Source organism: Eulemur rufifrons, chromosome 2, assembly GCF_041146395.1.
Source record: "Eulemur rufifrons isolate Redbay chromosome 2, OSU_ERuf_1, whole genome shotgun sequence".
Classification (NCBI taxonomy): domain Eukaryota; kingdom Metazoa; phylum Chordata; class Mammalia; order Primates; family Lemuridae; genus Eulemur; species Eulemur rufifrons.
The window spans coordinates 22,295,277-22,317,495 of NC_090984.1; the positions used below are offsets into that span (position 1 = coordinate 22,295,277).

General features: G+C 39.6%; 1 protein-coding gene across 2 annotated transcripts in view; it reads left to right on the forward strand.

Annotated features, from left to right (window-relative positions):
* The window catches only part of EDC3 (enhancer of mRNA decapping 3), a 60,803-nt gene that overhangs the window by 12,404 nt on the left and 26,180 nt on the right, over window positions 1–22,219 (forward strand). Inside the window, exons 2-3 of one of the 2 annotated variants that reach the window (XM_069457478.1) lie at window positions 3,630–3,827; window positions 7,811–8,130. In XM_069457478.1, coding sequence (XP_069313579.1) covers window positions 3,664–3,827; window positions 7,811–8,130 — 484 coding nt within the window. In that variant the 5' untranslated portion in view covers window positions 3,630–3,663. The remainder of the gene's footprint in view (window positions 1–3,629; window positions 3,828–7,810; window positions 8,131–22,219) is intronic. The other variant, XM_069457486.1, reaches the window with a different exon arrangement.

Genomic DNA, 22,219 nt, shown 5'->3' on the forward strand with positions numbered 1-22,219 from the left:
ATGTGTTTTTTCTTCTTTAACCTGTTAATATGGTAGGTTACCTTGATTGGTTTTCTAATGCTGAGCCAACATTGCATCCTTGGAATAAATTCTACCTGGTCATCGTGTATAATTGTTTTTGTTTATCATTGAATTCTGTTGGGTGATATTTTGATAAGGAATTTTATGTGTATATTTATGAGGAATATTGTTCTGTAGTTTTATTTTTGTACTGTCTTTGTCAGGTTTTGTCATCAGGATAATTTTCCTGCATTTATTGATGTGAGAAAATTATATGATTTTCTCATTTATTCTGTTAAAATAAAATGATTTTAAAATTGATTGATTTTTAAAATCTAAAACCAACTTTGCATTCCAGGAGTAAATACCTAAATCATCATGATATATATGGACTTTTACAATTTATTGCTGGTTTGATTTGTTAACATCTTGTTGAGGGTTTGAGGTCTATATTTGTGCAGGATGTTTATTTTTATTTTTTCTTCCTATAATTCCTTTGTGGGGAGGCTTTCCCATCAGGGTTATGCTGGCTTTGTTGAACAGGTTCGGAAGTATTTCATTGTCTTGTGTTTTCTGATTTTTTTTTTCCCTCTTTAACATTTAATAAACAACCACAAAAATTTAACATTATTAAATATGACATTTGTGGGGGAAGATAATGCCTGCTGGTACTCTATATTGATACAACTTTAAAAAAAAAAACTGACCAGGTGCAGTGGCTCATGCCTGTAATCCTAGCACTCTGGGAGGCCAAGGTGGGAGGATTAGTTGAGCTCAGGAGTCCAAGACCAGCCTAGACCAGCCTGAGCAAGAACAAGACCCCGTCTCTATTAAAAATAGATAAATTAGGTGGGTGTCATGGTGCGTGCCTATAGTCCCAGCTACTCAGGAGGCTGAGGCAGGAGGATTGCTTGAGCCCAGGAGTTTGGGGCTGCAGTGAGCTACGATAATGCCACTGCACTCTACTGGGGTGACAGAGTGAGACTCTGTCTGGAAAAAAAAAAAAAAAAGAAAATTGAATAGAGAGTTCCTATATATCTCCCCCTGTGCCCTTCGCGCAATACGTATTCCTACAGGACTCCTCCATTCTTAACATCCCACACCAGACTGGTATGTTGTTATAATTGATGAACCTATGTTGACATTTCATCTCACCCAGAGTCCATAGTTTACATCAGGGTTCACTCTTGGTGTTGTACATTCAGTAGGTTTTGAAGTGACATGTATTCACCATTGTATTAATAGTATCGTACAGAATAGTTTCACTGCACTAAAATCCTCTGTGTTTTTTCTGTTCATCCATCTCTTCCCCCAACCCCTGGCTCCTTTTACCGTCTTCATAGTTTTACCTTTTCCAGAATGTCATATAGTTGGAATCATACGGTATTGAGCCTTTTTAAATTGGCTTCTTTCACTTAGTAATAATGTATTTATCGTTTCTCCATGTCTTTTCATGGCTTGGTAGCTCATTTCTTTTCAGTGCCAAATAATATTCCATTGTCTAGATGTACCACAGTTTATCCATTCACCTACTGAAGGACATCTTGGTTGCTTCAAAGTTCTGGCAATCATGAATAAGCTGCTATAAACATTCGTGTGCAGATTTTTGTATGGACATAAGTTTTCAGTTTATTTGGGAGAATACCAAAGAGTGCAATTGCTGGATTGTATAGTATGCTTAGTTTTGTAAGAAACTGCCGAACTGTCTTTCAGAGTAGCTGTACCATTTTGCATTTCACCGGCAGTGAATGGGGGTTCCTGTTGCTCTATGTCCTTGTCAGCATTTGGTGTTGTGTGTGTTTTGGATTTTGGCCATTCTGGTAGGTGTGTAGTTGCATCTCATTGTTCTAATTTGCATTTTCCTAATGAGATATGATGTGGAGCATCTTTTTAAATACTTCCTTTCTGTATGGTGAAGTGTCTGTTTAGGTCTGTTGCCCATTTTTTTAAGCGGGTTATTTCCTTATTGATGAGTTTTAAGACTTCTTGGTATATTTTGGATAACAGTTGTTAGTCAGATATGTCTTTAGCAAATATTTTCTTTTGGTCTGTGGTTTGTCTTATTCTGTTGACAAATTCAGTTTTTAAAATGGATATAGAGCTATTCAGATTTTCTATTTCTTGTATCAGTTTTGGTAACTTTTGTCTTTCAAGGAATTTACTCATTTTACCTAAGTTGTCAAATTTACTGGCATAAAATTATCTTTTTAATGTCTGTGATGTTTACTTATTCATTCTTGATATTGGTAATATGTGTTTTATCTTTTTTTTCTTGATCAGTCTAGTTAGGGGTTTATCACCTTTATTAATATTTTCAAAGAGCTAATTTTTTTTGCATTTTTCTTGTTTATTTTATTGATTTCTGTTGGATTTCCTTTCTGTTAACTTGCTCCTTTTTTTTCCTACTAATTCTTAAGATGGAAGCTTAGAGTATTGATTTTAAACCTTTCTTTTCTAATACAGGCTTTTAAATCTATAAATTTCCCCTTTGCATACTGTATTAAGCATGTGCTACAAATGTTGATATGTTGTGTTTTCATGTTGTCATTGAGTTTGAACTATTTTCTTCCTTCCCTTCTGATTTCTTCTTTTACCAATAAGTTATTTGGGAATGTCTTGCTTAATTTCCAAATATCTGAGAATATTACAAATATCTGTTATCAATTTCAAATTTAATTCTGTTGTGGGAAGAGAATTGACTCTATGTAATTTCAGCCCTTTGAAATTTATTCATACTTGTTTAAGGCCGAGTATGTGTTGGTTAACATTCCCTGTGGACTTGAATGTATATTCTGTAGTTGTTAGATGTAGTGTTCTGTGGTGCCTTCAATTGGCTTTTTTTTTTTTTTTTTGGGACAGAGTTTTTCTCTGTTGCCCAGGCTAGAGTGAGTGCTGTGGCATCAGCCTAGCTCACAGCAACCTCAAACTCCTGAGCTCAAGCGATCCTCCTGTCTCAGCCTCCCGAGTAGCTGGGACTACAGGCATGCACCACCATGCCCGGCTAATTTTTTCTCTATATATTTTTAGCTGTCCATATAATTTCTTTGTATTTTTAGTAGAGATGGGGTCTCGCTCTTGCTCAGGCTGGTCTCGAACTCCTGAGCTCAAACGATCCGCCCACCTCGGCCTCCCAGAGTGCTAGGATTACAGGCGTGAGCCACCGCGCCTGGCCCAATTGGCTTTTTAAAAAAAAAATTTGTCCAGGATTTATTATTATCATCAACAAAAGGGTTAGTCTGGTATGAGCTACTCTGGCATTACCAGTATTTCTTGGTAATATGTATTATTTTTTGGCAACATATACTCTATGAAAGCATTTTGATGGCAGATTTGTTAACATACAATATAAGTGAGTTATAGTTCGTGTGATTTGATATCTGGTAAATATTATCTTTATGCAGTGCATCTTTATCTTTAAAGCAATTACCAGATCTTTATATGTATTACATAATGTTGTTTATTCACTAATATTCAAACTCTTACTGAAAAAGTTTTAGTTTGACTTTTTTTTGTGGTTCATTACCTCAGGTAAATTTGTGGCAGAATATGTCTTATTAACCAACACTTGATACAGAGCGTGGCATAATAATATTTGCTGAATTTAATTAAAGGTTTGTCTATTCCTCAAGGTACCTGTCTTCACGGTGGTCTCACTTCTGAAATATGGCTACAGATTGGCTCGGCAGTATTGTGTCCATCAACTGTGGAGATAGCTTGGGTGTCTATCAGGGACGAGTGTCAGCAGTAGATCAGGTCAGCCAGACTATTTCTCTCACCCGGCCTTTCCACAATGGAGTGAAGTGTCTTGTGCCAGAAGTCACCTTCAGGTGAGTGTCCTGACTGCTTCTTCCAAATCCAGCCTGGTGGTCTGTGGAGCTTGATTGGAGTTCTGATTGCCAGTATTCTCTTGCATCGGGCTGATTTTGAGTAGAATCTTTCCAGGTGTGAGATTTTGCAGTCCTAGGTCTTAATAGTCCAGCTGCTATTCTCAGCAGAGACTTTGTGTTGTAATTAGTTTTCAGCCAGTGATTCAGGATTTGTGAAACCTTTTTCTTATCTCTGTCAAGCATGCAGTATTATATTATTTAAATAGGTCAAATCAGAATAAGCTTTCTTTTTCTTTAATGGTTTTAGATTTTCTTTCTCAGTTTTGTATTATATGTGCTATCTCACATCTAAGTTCCTTACTAATTTTTTTCCCCTGCGTAAATATGTCTCTCTTTGTAGATTTGTATTATGATTTATCCCCAGAAACACATTGTAGCCAGTAGCTAAAGTCCTTAGTTACAGGAAAGTTTTTTTCTTAGTATTTGCCAACAGTTCTGGAGTATACTCGTGTCTGCATACCCCTCTTTTCATGAGTTTGGCAGATGGCCTTCCATTCTTAGGTGCCAAAAAAAAAAAAAAGAGGCTGTCAAGTAAGAGCTTCCTTGATTTTCGGAGCAATTCAATTCCTACACATACCCACACAGGACCTTTTTTGTGGCTATACCCATTCATTCTTATTGCTTACCTCCTCTGCAGTCTCAAGAAAAGAAGTCCCCCTTGTGTTCAGGGCTCACCTTATCATGTAGGCTTTAGGTGTTATCCTTTTGTACTTCCCTTCAGACCTTACTTCATCTCTTTTGTGTTTTCAGTTTCAGTCTTTATGCTGCTGCTTTTCTCTTTGCATTCTAACATTCTCAGCCCTCCCCCATATTAAAAACAGCCCTCTCCACTTGACCTGGCACTTGCCGCTAGGTATTGCCCTTTCATTTCTCTTCCCTTTACACCTACAGTGCTTTTCAGAGCAAAATAGTCTGCCTTCACTACCTTCTGTGGCTTCATTCTCTAGTCCCTTCTTATCCCCCACCATTATCTTTTTTCTCTTTTTCTAACTTTATCATCTTGCTGAATTAGCTCTTGCCAGGGTTATAGATGACCTAGTTCCCAAATTCAGTGTCAGTGTCTCAATTCTAATCTTACTTGAATGCTCCCTGACTCTTGAAGTACTCTTTCCTCTTAGTTCTCTTAGTTTCTGTTACCTCTTTGCACATATTCCACATATTTCTCCATTCCTTTTTTGGTTCTTTCCCCCCCCCCCCCCCCACCTCTTAAGACTGAATTAGGGTTCTTTTCACTGGTTCTTTTCTCAATTTGGATTCTCTAGACAATCTCATATGTACCATCTTATACATTAATGAGACCTAAAATCTTTAATTTAGGCCCATTGTCTGAGCTCTAGACATTTTAATTATCTACTGATCATTTCCAGTTGGATACCCCACAGGATATCTTTTTTTTTTTTAGAGACGGGGTTTCACTCTGTTTCCCAGGCTGGAATGCGATGGTTTGGTTATAACTCACTGCAGCCTCAAGAGCCTGAGCTCAAGGAATCCTCCCACCTCAGCCTCCTGTGACTTTAGGTGTGTGCCACCATGCCTGGCTAATTTTTAAAAAAACAATTTTGTGGAGACTAGAGTCTTATGTGTTGCCCAGGCTGGTCTTCAACGCTTAGCCTCAAGTGATCCTCCTTCCTTGGCCTCCCAAAGTGCTGGGATTACAGGTGTGAGCCACTGCACCCAGCTACCCACAAGATATTTTATTTTATTTTATTTTTTGAGACAGAGTCTCACTCTGTTGCCCAGGCTAGAGTGAGTGCCGTGGCATCAGCCTAGCTCACAGCAGCCTCAAACTCCTGAGCTCAAGGGATCCTCCTGTCTCAGCCTCCTGAGTAGCTGGGACTACAGGCATGCACCACCATGCCCGGCTAATTTTTTCGATATATATTTTTAGCTGTCCATATAATTTCTTTCTATTTTTAGTAGAGATGGGGTCTCGCTCTTGCTCAGGCTGGTCTCGAACTCCTGAGCTCAAACGATCCGCTCACCTCGGCCTCCCAGAGTGCTAGAATTACAGGCGTGAGCCACCGCGCCCGGCCAAGATATTTTAAATTCAAGATTTTCAGAGCTGATCTCACTATGTGTACCTGCAGATTTCTTTCTGCAAAGGTCTACCAATTATTGATGACTAATATACCTTTCCCCTAAGTTAGAAAATTAGGAATCATAATAAACTCTTCTTTTTCTTTAATCTTCCTATTCAGTTAGTCACCAGATCCTATGGATTCTAGATGTCTTTTGGTCCATTCTCCCTTCTCCCTTTGTATTGTCACTTGCCAAGTCAGCCCCTCTTATTTTTTGCTTGGTCTCTTAACTGGTACCCCCTGCCTCTGGTTTCTCCACTTTTCTTACAGCCACCAGAAAAATCCATTGTGATCATGATCTGGCTCCTGGATACCTCTGCAGCCTTACTTTCTTTTTATTTATTTATTTATTTATTTGAGACAGAGCCTCGCTCTGTTGCCCGGGCTAGAGTGCCGTGGCATCAGCCTAGCTCTCAGCAACCTCAAACTCCTGGGCTCAAGCGATCCTTCTGCCTCAGCCTCCCAAGTAGCTGGGACTACAGGCATGCACCACCATGCCCGGCTATATTTTCCTATATATATTTTTAGTTGTCCATATAATTTCTTTCTATTTTTAGTAGAGACGGGGGTCTCACTCTTGCTCAGGCTGGTCTCGAACTCCTGAGCTCAAACGATCCGCCCGCCTCACCCTCCCAGAGTGCTAGGATTACAGGCATGAGCCACTGTGCCTGGCCTGCAGCCTTACTTACTTTCTGTGTTTTTTTTTTTTTAACGTCTGCGTGCAAGACAGGCTGAGGCTAAGATGGCGTCAGCTGCAGCCTTACTTTCTGGTGGTCCTCTGCAAGCATCCTTTCCTTTAGTAACACTGTAACATTTGCAGTTCCTCACATGGGCCACCTTTTCTCAATCTGAACCTCTGTCTGAGATGCCTTTCTCCCTACTCTCCTCTGCTTGGCTGACTCTTAGCCACCTGCCCCTGGCCAGACTTAGCTTAAATATCGTATCCACTTCCACCAAACTAACTTAAATATTTTGCTTTTGGGCTTTCTGGTCCCCTGTGTATACCTCTGTCATAGCATTTAACACTTTTAGTTGATTGTGTACTTTTCCACTCACCAGACTGAATTCCTTGTGGGTACATGTTGGTTTTCATTTCTATATTCCCTATCCTAGCACAGGGCTTACTACATAGTAAGCAAGTATTATGTATATGCCTATTGAATGGGTGAATGAAAAAGTGAAAAAAAAAAAAAGCCATTAAGTGTTCTAGAAATCTAAGATGGTAATATATCCCACAACCTATCTTAAATTCAAGGTATCTTTGTTTTGTTGTTAACAGTAGTCACTTTTTATTTTTTTTTTTTATTTTTTTTTTTTTTTGAGACAGAGTCTCACTCTGTTGCCCAGGCTAGAGTGAGTGCCGTGGCGTTAGCCTAGCTCACAGCAACCTCAAACTCCTGAGCTCAAGCGATCCTCCTGTCTCAGCCTCCCGAGTAGCTGGGACTACAGGCATGTGCCACCATGCCCGGCTAATTTTTTCTATATATATTTTTAGCTGTCCATATAATTTCTTTCTATTTTTTTTTTTAGTAGAGATGGGGTCTCGCTCTTGCTCAGGCTGGTCTCGAACTCCTGAGCTCAAACGATCCGCCCACCTCGGCCTCCCAGAGTGCTAGGATTACAGGCGTGAGCCACCGCGCCCGGCCAGTAGTCACTTTTTAAAGGTACTGGTCAGTTGGATGTTGGTGGCTAAGCCTTGTCTTTAAATGCACAGCGGCCTTTCCTAGTTTTTGCCTCTCATATGAAATGCAGTCCCGCAAGGAGAAGCTGTTTGCTATTGATCCCATTTTCATTGTTTCTATCACTATTATAATTTTGAGAGTTGGACTCATTTGTGTCTTTCAGGGCAGGTGACATTACAGAATTAAAAATTCTGGAGATACCAGGTCCTGGAGACAACCAGCATTTTGGAGAGCTTCATCAGACAGAATTAGGCCCCTCTGGTGTTGGAAACCAAATGGGTGTCAATCAGAACGGCACGGGCAAGTTGGTCAAGAAGCCAGCCTCTTCCAGCAGTGCCCCTCAGAGCATTCCTAAGAGGACAGATGTGAAGAGCCAAGATGTTGCCGTTTCCCCCCAGCAGCAACAGTGCTCAAAGAGCTATGTGGACAGACACATGGAATCCTTGAGTCAGTCCAAAGGTTTCCGCCGTCGGCACAACTCCTGTAAGTAGGGTCAAGTTGATATTTCTTCTTAACCTCATTTTTCAGGGCTGTAAGCTCTTATCTACTACTGCTCTTTAAACAATTCCTTTATTACTCTAATAAAAAAGGATGCTGGCAGAGCTTCACAAAAATGTGGCATGGTTCTTTTATTCCAGGGCTAGTCCTTCAAGATATTAAGGGAAAGGAAATAAGTTGTTAGAGATGCACACGAGCTTCCTGCCCTCCGCCACCACTTCACATCCTTCAGGAAAAGTCTGCACAGTTTGTTGAAACTAAAAGTGATGTTTTAAATTCAGTCGCTGATGGTGGTAGTGATGTCTGAGTTGAACCCGCACTTGGGCTATTCCAAGGATTCTTGTGTAACTTTGTTCTTATGATTTGACTCCCATCCTTAGTAAGAGGAGAGGAGGAGACTGGCTTAGACACCTCTGTGATCTTTCATTTTCTGACAGACCAACAATTTAAAATTTGCTATATTTACTGTCTCTACTGGCACATGAAAGAGTGCATGCACTGGTGTGTGTTGCTGCCCAGTTTTGTGTGGTACTGACACATTGTCAAATGCCATTGGTTGATTATAGCCCACAGTTAACCTGTTATGCTCTTTAACATATTCACTAGAATAATGTTACAGCTCTGCTGTGTTCCTTAAATGAATACAAAGGTTCTTTTAAAACATTGCTTCTAGGCTGGGCGCAGTGGTTCACGCCTGTAATCCTAGCACTCTGGGAGGCAGAGGCCGGTGGATAGTTTGAGCTCAGGAGTTCGAGACCAGCCTGAACAAGAGCGAGACCTCATCTCTACTAAAAATAGAAAGAAATTCTATGGACAACTAAAAATATATATAGAAAAAATTAGCCAGGCATGGTGGTGCATGCCTGTAGTCCCAGCTACCTGGGAGGCTGAGGCAGGAGGATTGCTTGAGCCCAGGAGTTTGAGGTTGCTGTGAGCTAGGCTGACGCCACGGCACTCTAGCCCAGGCAACAGAGTGAGGCTCTGTCTCAAAAAAAAAAAAAAAAAAAAATTGCTTCTAAATGATAGACCATTGACAAAAATTTTTACTTAGGTGGTTTTGTACTCAGATAATGGCAGAATATTAGGAATTTTAAGTGAGTATTCATTAAGTCATGTTAACTTATCAGCTAGAGTAATGCTATGGCATTACCTTCTAAAAGGCAGCATTTAAAGTGAGCTAGGTCTCTCTAGAACCCACATTCAGGAAGTTTATTACAAAAAAATTCCAGATACTGCCTGCTGCCATTGTTACATCTCAAACTGCAGTCCTGGTGCCATTGTAGTGAGATTTTTGTGTGCCATGTGAATTCTAGTTTGTGGTGCAACATCTGTGTCAGGCATTAACATTTTAAGGTTTGCAAATGCCTGAGTCAAGTGAATAAATAACTGAAATTAAAGGTTTTTTTTAAAAAAAAAAATGTATTTCAAGGCCATCTTTTAAGTGCATGAGAAGCCACTAATCAGAATAGATAGTGACTAAAAACTTGAGACTGAAATTCAGTTGTTACTTGTTTTGTGTCTTTAGAAAAACTGATAGAATGCTTGGATATAGAAAATGACTCTTTCTGTTTATACTTTAACCTTCTCTGTTTTGCTTTATTCTCTCTTTAAAAGCAGTCATTTTGCTTTGCCAGAAATTAACTTGTTTGTTAAAAGTGCGAATATTTAAGCAGTTTATAATCTTGCATGCATTTAAAGATGACCCTTACTAGCAATTTATATTTTAGTTTTCCTGCATATTTTTTACCTATTATTAACATCTTACATTGTCATGGTACATTTGTTATAATTAGTGAACCAACATTGATACCTTGTTGTAAAATAAAGTCCATATTTTATTCAGATTGCCCTACTTTTTACCTGATGCCTTGTTCCGGATCCCATCCAGCATGCCATGTTACATTTAGTATCATGTCTCTGGTTGGCTCCGACAGTTTCTCAGACTTCCTTTGTTTTTGATGACTTAGACAGTTTTGATGGGTACTGTTATTTTGTAGGATGCTCCTCAGTTGGTATTGTCTGATATTTTTCTCATGATTAGACTGGGGTCATGTGTTTTGGAAGGAAGACCACAGAGGTAAAGTATCATTTTCATCACATTGTATCAAAGTTATGTACTATCACCATGGTTTATGACCTTGATCACTTGGCTGAGGTAGTGTTTGTCAGATTTTTCCTCCATAAAGTGACTCTTTCTTCTTCCTTTACATACTGTACTGTTTGTAAGGATGTCGCTGTGTGTAGCTCATACCCAAGGAGTGAGGAATTATGTTCCCTTTCTCCTTGAGGGCATAGCATCAACATAAATTATTTAGAATTATCCTGCACCAGAGATTTATCTCTTCTCCCTGTTTATTTATTTATTCAGTTGTTTATCTATATCAGTATGGACTTAGGGTATTTATTTTATATTTTGGCTTATAGTTCACTATTACTTTATTTTGGTACCCAAATTTTCTCAGCTTTGGTCTCTCATAGGGAGCTCTTTGGTTTGGCTCCCATGTGCCAGGCTAGAGTGCAGTGGTGTCATCATAGCTCACTGCAACCTCAAACTCCTGGACTCAGTCAATCCTCCTGCCTCAGCCTGCCGAGTATCTGGGGCTAGAGGCGTGCACCACTGTGCTTGGCTAATTTTTTTATTTTTTTTGTAGAGATGAGGTTTTGCTATGTTGCTTAGGCTAGTCTCAAACTCCTGGCCTCAAGCAATCCTCATGCTTTGGCCTCCTGAGTAGTTGGGACTACAGGTTGTACTTGAGTCCTTTTTTTTTTTTTTTTTGAGACAGAATCTGGCTCTGTTGCCTAGACTAGAGTGCTGTGGCGTCAGCCTAGCTCACAACAACCTCAAACTCCTGGGCTCAAGTGATCCTTCTGCTCCAGCCTCCCAAGTAGCTCGGACTACAGTGCTCACCACCACGCCCAGCTAATTTTTTGTTTTATTTTTAGTTGCCTGGCTAATTTTTTCTGGTTTTTAGTAGAGATGGTGTCTTGCTCTTGCTCAGACTGGTCTCGAATTCCTGACCTTAAGCAATCCTCCCACGTTGGCCTCCCAGAGTGTTAGGATTACAGGCATGAGCCGCTGTGCCTGGCTTGTACTTGAGTCTTATCTTGTATATTTTCTGCCCTAGCCCTAAAATCAGCTACATCTCTCTAAGGAGCCCTGTTTCCTTTTATTGGAGACTGGTATTAGAAGCCCAGATCTGGGCACACTTGGTGTGCTGATTGCTACTGGGTGTCACCCTTGTAGCTGACAACAAGAAAATATGTGTGTGTATACTTAACCAGTGTATGTATACATGTCTGTAAATATTTCTGTATGTAACTGTATATACTGTACTGTGCTAAGTATGAGTTCATACTAATTTCTCCAACTTTAATCCATTACCATATGGATCATTCTAGCTTTCTCCTTTTGCTTATCTGTAACCTCCCACTCCAACAGTGAGAAACCTGTCTCCCACCATCTGTCATTCATTCTTTAAAATTTTTTTTTAAGAGACTGGGTCTTGCTCTGTCACCCAGACTGGAGTACAATGGTGCGATCATAGTTTATTGTAGCCTCAGATGCCTGTGCTCAAGGAATCTTCCTATCTCAGCCTTCTTTTTTTTTTTTTTTTTTGGGACAGAGTCTCACTCTGTTGCCCAGGCTAGAGTGAGTGCCATGGCGTCAGCCTAGCTCACAGCAACCTCAAACTCCTGAGCTCAAGCGATCCTCCTGTCTCAGCCTCCCAAGTAGCTGGGACTACAGGCATGCACCACCATGCCCAGCTAATTTTTTCTATATATATTTTTAGCTGTCCATATAATTTCTTTCTATTTTTAGTAGAGATGGGGTCTCGCTCTTGCTCAGGCTGGTCTCGAACTCCTGAGCTCAAACGATCCGCCCACCTCGGCCTCCCAGAGTGCTAGGATTACAGGCGTGAGCCACCGCGCCCGGCCTATCTCAGCCTTCTGAGTAGCTGAGACTACAGGCATATACCACCATGCCCAGCTAATTATTTTATTGTTTGTAGAGATGGGGTCTCGCTGTGTTGCCCAGGATGGTCTTGAACTCCTGACCTCAAGTAGTCCTCTCACCTTGGCCTCCCAAAGTGCTGGGATTCCAAGTGTGAGCCACCATGTCTGGCCTGTCATCCATTTATATAATCATTCAGTTCCAGTATACATATGTAGTGATATCAGAATTATTTATCTATATCCCCCATCCCCGTGGGAGACTGTCAAATAGAATACAGTGCACAGTTCCTTTGGCCCCTCATCTTACAGACTTCATTCATTTCCGGAGTTACTTAGGTCTCCCACCCTCTTCATTGACTTGTTTCATATATTTGTAATACAGTTAAATTGTTTTTTTTTTTTTAATTTCTCCTTTATTTTTGTTATTCTTTCTCTTTTTTTAAATTTTTTTTGCAGGATGAAGGGACTGCAAAGTTAAATTGTTTTGTCCTATTCTGCATCCATCCTGGGATTCCCCTAACCTCCTAAATGATTCTTTAAAATTTGCATACATTAAGGTTCACTCTTTTGCTGTTAAGTTCAGTAAGTTTTGACAAATATGTAGTGTCGTGTATCGGTCATTACAATATTAAACAGAACAGTTTCACTGTCCTAAACAATCTTCTGTGCTTTACCTGTTCAACTCTCCCTCTCTTCCCTCCCTACTTCCTCTTGGCAACTATTGATCTTTTTATCATCTCTGTGGTTTTGCCTTTTCCTAAATGTCACATAATTAAAATCACACTGTAGTATATATCTTTTCAGACAGACTTCTTTCACTTAGATATATACGTTTAAGATTCATTCATGTCTTTTGTGGCTTCATAGCGCCTTTCTTTTTATTGTTGGATAATATTCCATTGTATGGATGTATCAGTTTATTTATCATATATTATAGTTTATCATCTATTAAAGTTTATATATATCGTTTATCATCTATTAAAGGATATGTTAGTTGCTTCCAGCTTTTGGTAATTATGAATAAAGCTGCTATAAACATTTGTGTGCAGGTTTTTGTGTGAACATAATTTTCAAATCAGTTGTGTAAGTACCAAGGAGAGTAATTGCTGGATGTTTTGGTAAGACTATTAGTTTGTTCCTGGTTTTTTGTTCCCATTAACCAATTGTAGCAAATCTTTTGAAAGAGGGCAGTTAACTTCAAAATGAGTAATTTATTATACTTGACCTTTAACAAGTCACTCTGATATGTCAAAAAGTGGGTTTATTCTCGTTGTGAAAAGTACACCCTAGGTGATATGTAGTCTGCTTTTGCTGTTTGGCCAATTTCCTTTTCCTAGATTGTTAACTGTACGTAAATAAGGTAAAGGGATCATGGGGTAGTAAAATGTTATTCTCTTAGAGAATTTCTTTTGAATCCAGGTTAGTGTGGAAAATGTGTGTGGCCTGGGAATTTGATGATGAGATGTGGCTTAGAATTGGTTTCTGGTAGATGGTAGAATTACATTTATTTATCTGCTCGGTAAGTCCTGTAAGATGAGTAGAAAGGTCTGCCTTAGCATTTTCTCTGATACGTATACATTGATGTTGAGCCTGGTAGATAGAAGGAACTACAGGAATATAATCTCTCTTCAGTTCTGGCTGTTCAGTGTCCTTTCAAGGTTGGCAGTGAGGAGTTGAGGGATTTGTTGGTTCTAGTTACTTAATCCAACATTGATGAGAGATTTAGCTCAAGCAAATTTTAATCTCTTCACTTGGCTTGGAGGTAGGGGTAGGTTTAAAGTATAGTTTGTATTACCACTCAGAATATTTGTCAAGTAGATGAATGGAACATCAGTCCCAGGGAGCAGAGAGAAACCAATTAAGACTTGTTAAGGGTACAGGTCTTTGTTTGGGTACAATTCATATTTGTGAAATCTTGTGTCAGAGCTACAATTGGTGACCATGACAGGCAGATGAAATCTACCCTTCTCTGAAATTTCAGTCTATAAACTTGAGTGTAATCACTGGCTACGTGCAGTTGAATAAAAATTTAACGTTGAGTTGAGGCTCTTTTGCCTATAGATGATGAAATTATATAGCTGGGCTTTAGCTCATTTATATATAGGTAGTGGTGGTCCCATAGGCATGACTGATTTTCCTTTGTTTCTAGAGGTGGAGAGAAATGAAGTGGAATTGAACTTTTTAAATTGAAAAATGTTGGATATTATCTTGTTACAGTATGGTTGGGCTTTAATAGTCCAGTGTAACAATGATCCTACCATCTGAGGTCAGAAGTTATTTATTTATTTTTATTTGAGACAGTCTCGCTCTGTTGCCCGCGCTAGAGTGCTGTGGTGTCAGCCTAGCTCACAGCAACCTCAAACTCCTGGGCTCAAGCGATCCTCCTGCCTCAACCTGCCGAGTAGCCGGGGCTACAAGGTGTGTGCCATCACTCGCGGCTAATTTTTTCTATTTTTTAGTTGTTTGGCTAATTTCTTTTTATTTTTAGTAAAGACAGGGTTTTGCTTTTGCTCAGGCTGGTCTCGAACTCCTGAGCCCAAGCAGTCCTCCTGCCTTGACCTCCCAGATTGCTAGGATTACAGGCGTGAGCCACCACTCTCGGCCCACAAGTTATTTTTTGCCAAATTTTTATGGTCCTACTGAGGTCCTTTTGACTTCTTAACCTCCTTGGATGTGCTTCATATATCTTAACAGACTTTAAAACCCAGGGCCTAGAATTTGGGAGTTGAAAAGAAGGTCCCAGATATTCTCAGGCACCTTCTCATGACACCCATTGAATCTGGCACTAAAACATTTGCAGTTTGACCTTCAGGAACCCTTTAGCATGTTAAGTACAGGACAAAGTTCCCCTTTACAGTCTGTGTGTGACAAAAACCAATAAATAAGTGGCACTGAGGATTACACAACAATGGGTTTGTTACAAATTGTCCCGGCCAAAGGGCCTCCGTGCCAAAGGCTGGCAAAGAAAACAGCACAGGAAGGCAGCCAACCTCTAGTCTTAACACATGCTTGGCCCTTGTAGTTGAAAGGTAAAGAAATCTGGGAAGGACTGTTTATCTTTTCCAAGGGAAGTGCTTTTCTCCCTGAGGGGCCAAAGGCCAGTTTAATGCAGAGCTAAGGCCATTTGGGCTAAGTAGGCCAAGTATTGCAACAGCTCATTCACCCAGAACTTACTAATATTTGTGCTAAAGTGTGAGAAAAGGGAAGAATAAGAGACAACTGAGCGTATTAGCCTGCCTTTCAGTTATTTTATATTGTCTTGCTAACCTGTGGTGTCAGTACTTTGTCTTGGAAATGTTTCTCACTCTCTGCTTTCCTGAGTGTTTGGAACGTAGCTAGTCCTTAGTGTATGTTTCTCTAATGAATGAATAGAAGGTCCTGCGTTCAGAGGGGCACAAGAAAATACCTGAAACTTTCTAGAAACCACAGCTCCGTTTTTGGTTGCAAGTTATATTTGTAGAGTCATACAGCAGAGCCAAAAATGGTGATGACCAGTGCCCAGCATCATCAGGGCAGATTTGGGGCATCTCCCACTGTGAATCCTGTTAGTCTTCATAGTGGGGCACTTTGTCAATGTGCTGAGAAAGAGCTTTACAGCTCTTTTTCTTTGCTTTTTTATTTTGCTTTTCATTATTTCTTCATTATCTGGCATGATAGGAAGTGGGTGCCATTTATTAGCCATTTCTTTAAAAAATTGGAGCCGAAAGTTTTGTTTCCACACTGTACCCTCTCTCCCCAAATGCAGATTGAGTATCCCTTATCTAGAATGCTTGGGACTAGGAGTATCTTGATTTGGGATTTTTTCAGATTTTGGAATATTTGTAGAATACATACTGGTTTGAGCATCCCTAATCAGAAAATCTGAAATCCAAAATGCTCCAGGGAACATTTTTTTTGAGCATCATGTCAGCACTCAAAAATTTTTTAATTTTAGAACTTTTTGGATTAGGGATGCTCAACCTGTGCTTTTGAACACTTTCATATTAGTATTAGCCCAGTGTTTAGTGATAATAAACACGGGGCTAGTTATTAGAGAAGCAACTGATGATTTTTGCATGAAGCAGGCTTTAGCACTAGATAACTAACTGGCCTTATACCAGTGTCATTTGGGACTTCTGAGCTATCTAGAGAGTTTTGGGGTCTTTGAAGTCTTGGTTCTTTTCTGTCTTCTCCTACAACTTTTTTTGTGCCTCTGCCTGTTCCTCTTTAACAATGTCTATATCCCTTTTCCTCTGTGCTTTATTCTTGGTCTGTCATCTGGTTTCCGGAGCTCAGGGTTTCATCTGAACGGGAATGATTTCCCATTTTGTTTCTTTTACCCTGTCTTCTCTTTCAGTAATCAATTGCTTATTTTCATCTGTCATCATGACAGTTCCCGGATAGTTCATTGTTGGTTTATATTGGACATGACTGAACTTTTTTCCTCTGAAGCCCTTGCCTCATACTCCCCCTCGTTTTATTGTCAACAACTTCATCTTCCTGTTGTGTGTCAGTCACGCAACAAACTGGCATAATTTTTCATAGTTCCCTTTCTTTCTTGTAGTTAATCTCAAATTGCCCTTTCTGTTACAACCTCTTTTTAAAACTTTTAACTTTTGTTTGGTGTTTGTTTTTTGTTTTGTTTTGCTTATTTTATATGGCTGTTTTTATTTATTAATTCAGAGATTTGTGTATTTATGCTTGCCAGGCATAGTATTGGGTGACAGGTATGAATGACGTCATTCCTGCCCTCTGTTGTCTTATAAGCTCCTTGGGGAGTTAGAGCAAGAACACAGATTTTGGTACCCACATTGTCATAAGTAGTCAGATGGGGGTGATTTTTCAGCAGCAATAGGCAAAGAGTATGTTTCGACTGAGTCTATAACAGCAAAAATGAGAAATAGCTTAAAAATTCATCAGTAGGGATGATCTTCTATATGGTATAATCTATAATTTATACAGCCATAAAAAGTAAGATACAGTATTTGAAGAATTCTTTTATGAAATGGTAAGATTCTCCTAAACAAGAAAGCAGGATATAAAACTTTCATAAGATGGATGCGCATTTTTTACTAAAAGGAAATACATAAAAATGTCATGTGAATATTTGAAATTTTCTATATATTTTGTGCATTATCTATTATGAACATCTATTAAAAGTTATTTTTTAAAAAGGAATACTTGTTTCCTATTGTCTTTGAATTCCTTCTTTTACTGTTGTGTTATACTGAATGTCGTTTGATTTTTGCCTTGTGTGCTCATTTTCTAGACATGACACTCTCTGTACTTTTAACTTTGTCTAGGTCTGTCGGAGCCACATGGTTTCCCTACTCCGATTTCCACATTTTTATACGTGAAAACAGTATAGAATTTGGAATCTTGGCCGGGCGCGGTGGCTCACGCCTGTAATCCTAGCACTCTGGGAGGCCGAGGTGGGCGGATCGTTTGAGCTCAGGAGTTCGAGACCAGCCTGAGCAAGAGCGAGACCCCATCTCTACTAAAAATAGAAAGAAATTATATGGACAGCTAAAAATATATATATAGAAAAAATTAGCCGGGCATGGTGGTGCATGCCTGTAGTCCCAGCTACTCGGGAGGCTGAGACAGGAGGATCGCTTGAGCTCAGGAGTTTGAGGTTGCTGTGAGCTAGGCTAACGCCACGGCACTCACTCTAGCCTGGGCAACAGAGTGAGACTCTGTCTCAAAAAAAAAAAAAAAAAAAAGAATTTGGAATCTTATAAAGTTCACATTCTAACTCAGTATAAATCTGGAGCAGGCTACTTCACCTCTCACCCTTAGTTTCCTCATGTATAGAATGGTAATTTTAATCAGATTGTTCAGAAGAAAAATCAAAATAATATGTATATCAAAGCCTGAGATGGTGTCAGCTACATAGGTTCTGCAGGATAACAAATGGTGGGAGTCTTGACTGTCTTTCTTCCTTTGCTCTAGGCTAATAAGTGACTCTAGACAATAATAACCATCTTAAAGTATTTTCATGCTTCCCTAATATCTTATAATATCACAAGTTATTATAAGAAGTAATCTTTGTGGAAAAGCTCATGGTAATTGTTAAAAGTACTAGCTAGCTAGATTATATCAGGATGCTCTGGCTGTGAATAATAGAAAATCCTACTCAGTGGCTTAAATAATAAAGAAATTATACCACAGTACGTCCAGAGGTGGTTATTTGCAAATATAGTATAATCAAAACTTCAACCTTATTTCTCTGAAACTCTCGCTTGTGTGTTGGCTACATCCTCAAATTGATACTAGCTGGCTCTAGCAGTTCCATGTGTCTTATCTAGACATGACATTCTTCAGAAGGAGAAAAGAGATCATGTCTTTCAGTGTATCATCTTCAGCACAGTTTCTCAAACTTAGTACTATTAACATTTGGGGCCAGGTAATTTTTTGTTGTGGGGGACTGTTGTGTGCATCATAGGATATTTAGCAGCATCCCTGCATTCTGTTTTTTTTTTTTTTTTTTTTTTTTGAGACAGAGTCTTGCTCTGTTGCCCGGGCTAGAGTGTCAGGGCATCAGCTTAGCTCACAGCAACCTCAATCTCCTGGGCTCAAGTGATCCTCCTGCCTCAGCCTCTCAAGTAGCTGGGGCTACAGGCATGCACTACCATGTCCAGCTAATTTTTTTTTTTCTACTTTTAGTCACCCGGCTAATTTTTTCTATTTTTAGTAGAGATAGGGTCTTGCTCTTGCTTGGGCTGGTCTTGAACTCCTGACCTCAAGCAATCTGCCTACCTTGGCCTCCCAGAGTGCTGTGAGCTAGGCTGATGCCATGGCACTCTAGCCTGGGCAACAGAGTGAGACTCTGTCTCAAAAAAATAAATAAATAAATAAATAATAGAGTGATTAACTATGAGTCGTTGGTTTCTAAAATGTTGATATACCACTGAGGAAAATGGTAACCACATCAGTTATTTCAGAGAGAATTTAATATAGGGAATTGGTTAAGTAGGTGTTGTACGACTGAAAAAAAAAAAGACAGACATTGAGGAAGGGGAAACAAAGGGGAAGAGGTTAGGATTTTTAGAACCTCGAAGTTTGCAGAAAGGCTTTACAAGAGTTGGTGCCAGTACTTCTGAGGGGTTGCAATGAAAATGGTTGAAGACTGGAACCAACTGCCTGGGCAACGCTGGCGGGAACAGCAAGGAGAAAAGGAGAAAGTCTCTTCTTCCTTCTTTCTTCTTCCTTCTAGTTTCTTCCAGTACCCCACACTGGTGATGGAACCAAATAGGAAGCCACTAACTGAAGAGAAATACAGTTTGTAGAGTTCCAGCCTCAGCACCACAAAGAGTGAGCATAGAGTTGAAAAGCAGTAGCTTAGGAAGTGACACACTTAACTCTGAATGAAAAAGACTCAGAGGCTGGGTTCGGTGGCTCACGCCTGTAATCCTAACATTCTGGGAGGCTGGGGCAGGAGGATTGCTTGAGCTCAGGAGTTTGAGACCAGCCTGAGCAAGACCAGCATTTCTATTCCTAAAAATAGAAAAAATTAGCTGGGCATGGTGGCGCATGCCTGTAGTCCCAGCTACTCGGGAGGCTGAGGCAGAAGGATCACTTGAGCCCAGGAGTTTGAGGTTGCTGTGAGCTAGGCTGATGCCATGGCACTTTACCCAGAGCAACAGAGTGAGACTCTGTCTCAAAAAAAAAAAGCAGAAAAGGACTCAGAGAACTGGTCCTAGGTTCAGTTAATTTTGGTTGGTTTGTTTTTAATGATAATCATAGCTGGAAGGAATACTTCTGAGAGGCGTGATGTGGAGCAGGGTCAGCAAACCTTTTCTGTAAAGGGTTAGATGGTAAATATTTTGGGCTTTGCAGGCCACAGGGCCTCCATCCCAAATACTTAACTTTGCCTTTGTAGCACAAAAACAAGCCTTAAATAATATGTAAACAAATAAGTGTGTGTTCCGATAAAATTTTATTTATAGAAACAGGCAGTGAGTTGGATTTGGCCTGTGGGCTATGGTTTGCAGACTTTTAATGTAGAATGTACACATTTACGGTAAAGTTAGTGATAGTCAATGTGGATTGATGTTTAGAATAACCTTGATACTTTTTAATTCAGGGGAGCCATCTTCATAAATCTGATTGTTTAAAAACCTGGCTAAAGAATGCCTCTAAGAGGAATTCTTTATAAGAATTTTTTAAAGCCACATATGCATTTTTGTTTGCTTTAGTTAAAAATTGGCGCAGTTGTACAATGTGAAGTGCTTAATGCCACTGAACTGTACACTTAAAAATGGTTAAGATGGTAAATTGTATGTCACGTATATTTTACCACAATTTTTAAAAAAATGATGTAAATCCACTTGCATGGATACACTTCTTGTTATGGAATGTCACATTTCCCTCAGATAACTTGAATACTAGCAACATTTGGCTGGCATGAAACTTTATAAGGGTGCCAGTTTCTATCAACACATTAAATTCATAAAATTTTATGTCTTATTATTTTTAGTTAAAAGAAAAAGTAAATAGAATATTCAATATCTTCCTCCTGAATTCCAGTGGATCATCCTGTATACCCCTGGGGTTGCACACACCCACTGAAGAGAGACCACCGAGCAAGAGACCTATTTCCTAATAGGATGGTTTGATTTAATACTGGGATAGTACTTTGATAATGCTTATTCTCTTGTTATTCCGTTGCCTACATATATTGCTAATGGTGTTATCCTGATCTTGTGTTTTCATACCCATTCTCCCTTCCTAATCTATCTCTGCTTTCTTATCCATATTTCTATGGAACTTTATATAAACTTCTTTTATAATGCTAATCACATTGTATTTTCATCGTGTGTTCCCAGCACCTAGCTGTAGCATACAATAGGTTCTCACAGAAATTTTTTTTTCCTGTTGCTGGGGCAAGAGTGCAGTGGTGTCATTATAGCTCACTGCAACCTCTAACTCCTGGGCTCAAATGATCCTCCTGCCTCAGCCTCCCAAGTAGCTATGACTACAGGAATACACCACCATGCCTGGCTGATTTTTTCTATTTTTTTTTTTTTTGAAGAGACAGGGTCTCACTTGTGTTCAGGCTGGTCTTGAACTCCTGGCCTCAAGTGATCCTCATGCCTTGGCCTCCCAAGGTGCTAGGATTACAGACATGAGCCACCACACCTGACCTTTCACTGAATATTTTATTAAATTATTAGAACTAGAACTTAACCCAAACTCTGACTAACTTCTTATTGGTTCATAATCTGAGCTGTTTATGGTGTCTCAAGCACTCTTCCTCACCTTCATAATTTTTTTCAGCCTTGGTTTTTTTCAGAGTCCTAAATCGTATCTTCACTACCATTGCAGCTTTTTTCCATACCAGTACTTGGCATTAGGAAGACTTGGGCATAAATTATATTTGCATAGTACACACCTTTCAGAATAGTTAATGTATTTGATCTTGCTGATATTGATTACTTTGTTAAATATTTATTGGCTGCCTGGTATATGCTAGAAACTCTACTTGGGGGTACCAGTATGTATGAACATTTTACATACAAGGAAATTGTGGGCCCTGAGAAGTTAGATGATGGATATGAGATTATATAACATTTTAATGAGGTAACCGCAGCTAGATCCTAGGTCTCCTGACTCTTGGTCCATTGGGTTGTAGGGGTTGCTATGAGAAGAGTTAGAGCAATTTAGTTGATATGGCACATGTGAGAAGGTTTGCTTGTGATATTCTAACCGTCACTTGAGTGGTGTTCGTAGTTGAGGGGCTCAGTCTTTCAAAAGGAAGTACATTACATTTATTTGACCACGGTAGAGGTTCAGTTTGGCATACCAGTTTTCTGGTCCACTCTTTCAGGGTAGTCAGATGGGAATCAGCATATAAATTTAATTCAAGATTCTCTGGAAATGGATGGTTTGGAGAATTCTGTGAGGCCTTCTGCCTTGGTTGCTAGAGTAGTTGTTGACTGATGTGTGGTAGCCACGTAGGGTCTCAGAGGATAGCTGGCTACTCTGGTGTTGCTGTGCGTCTTGGTGTGGCTATAGGATCAGCTCAGTATGGACCTTGTCATTATTTGATGGTTCAGAAACTGCTTACTCAGAAGAGATAAAATTCTGAGAAAAAGAGATCACATTAACCAAAAGGTCTAAAGACATGTTTGTAAGTCAG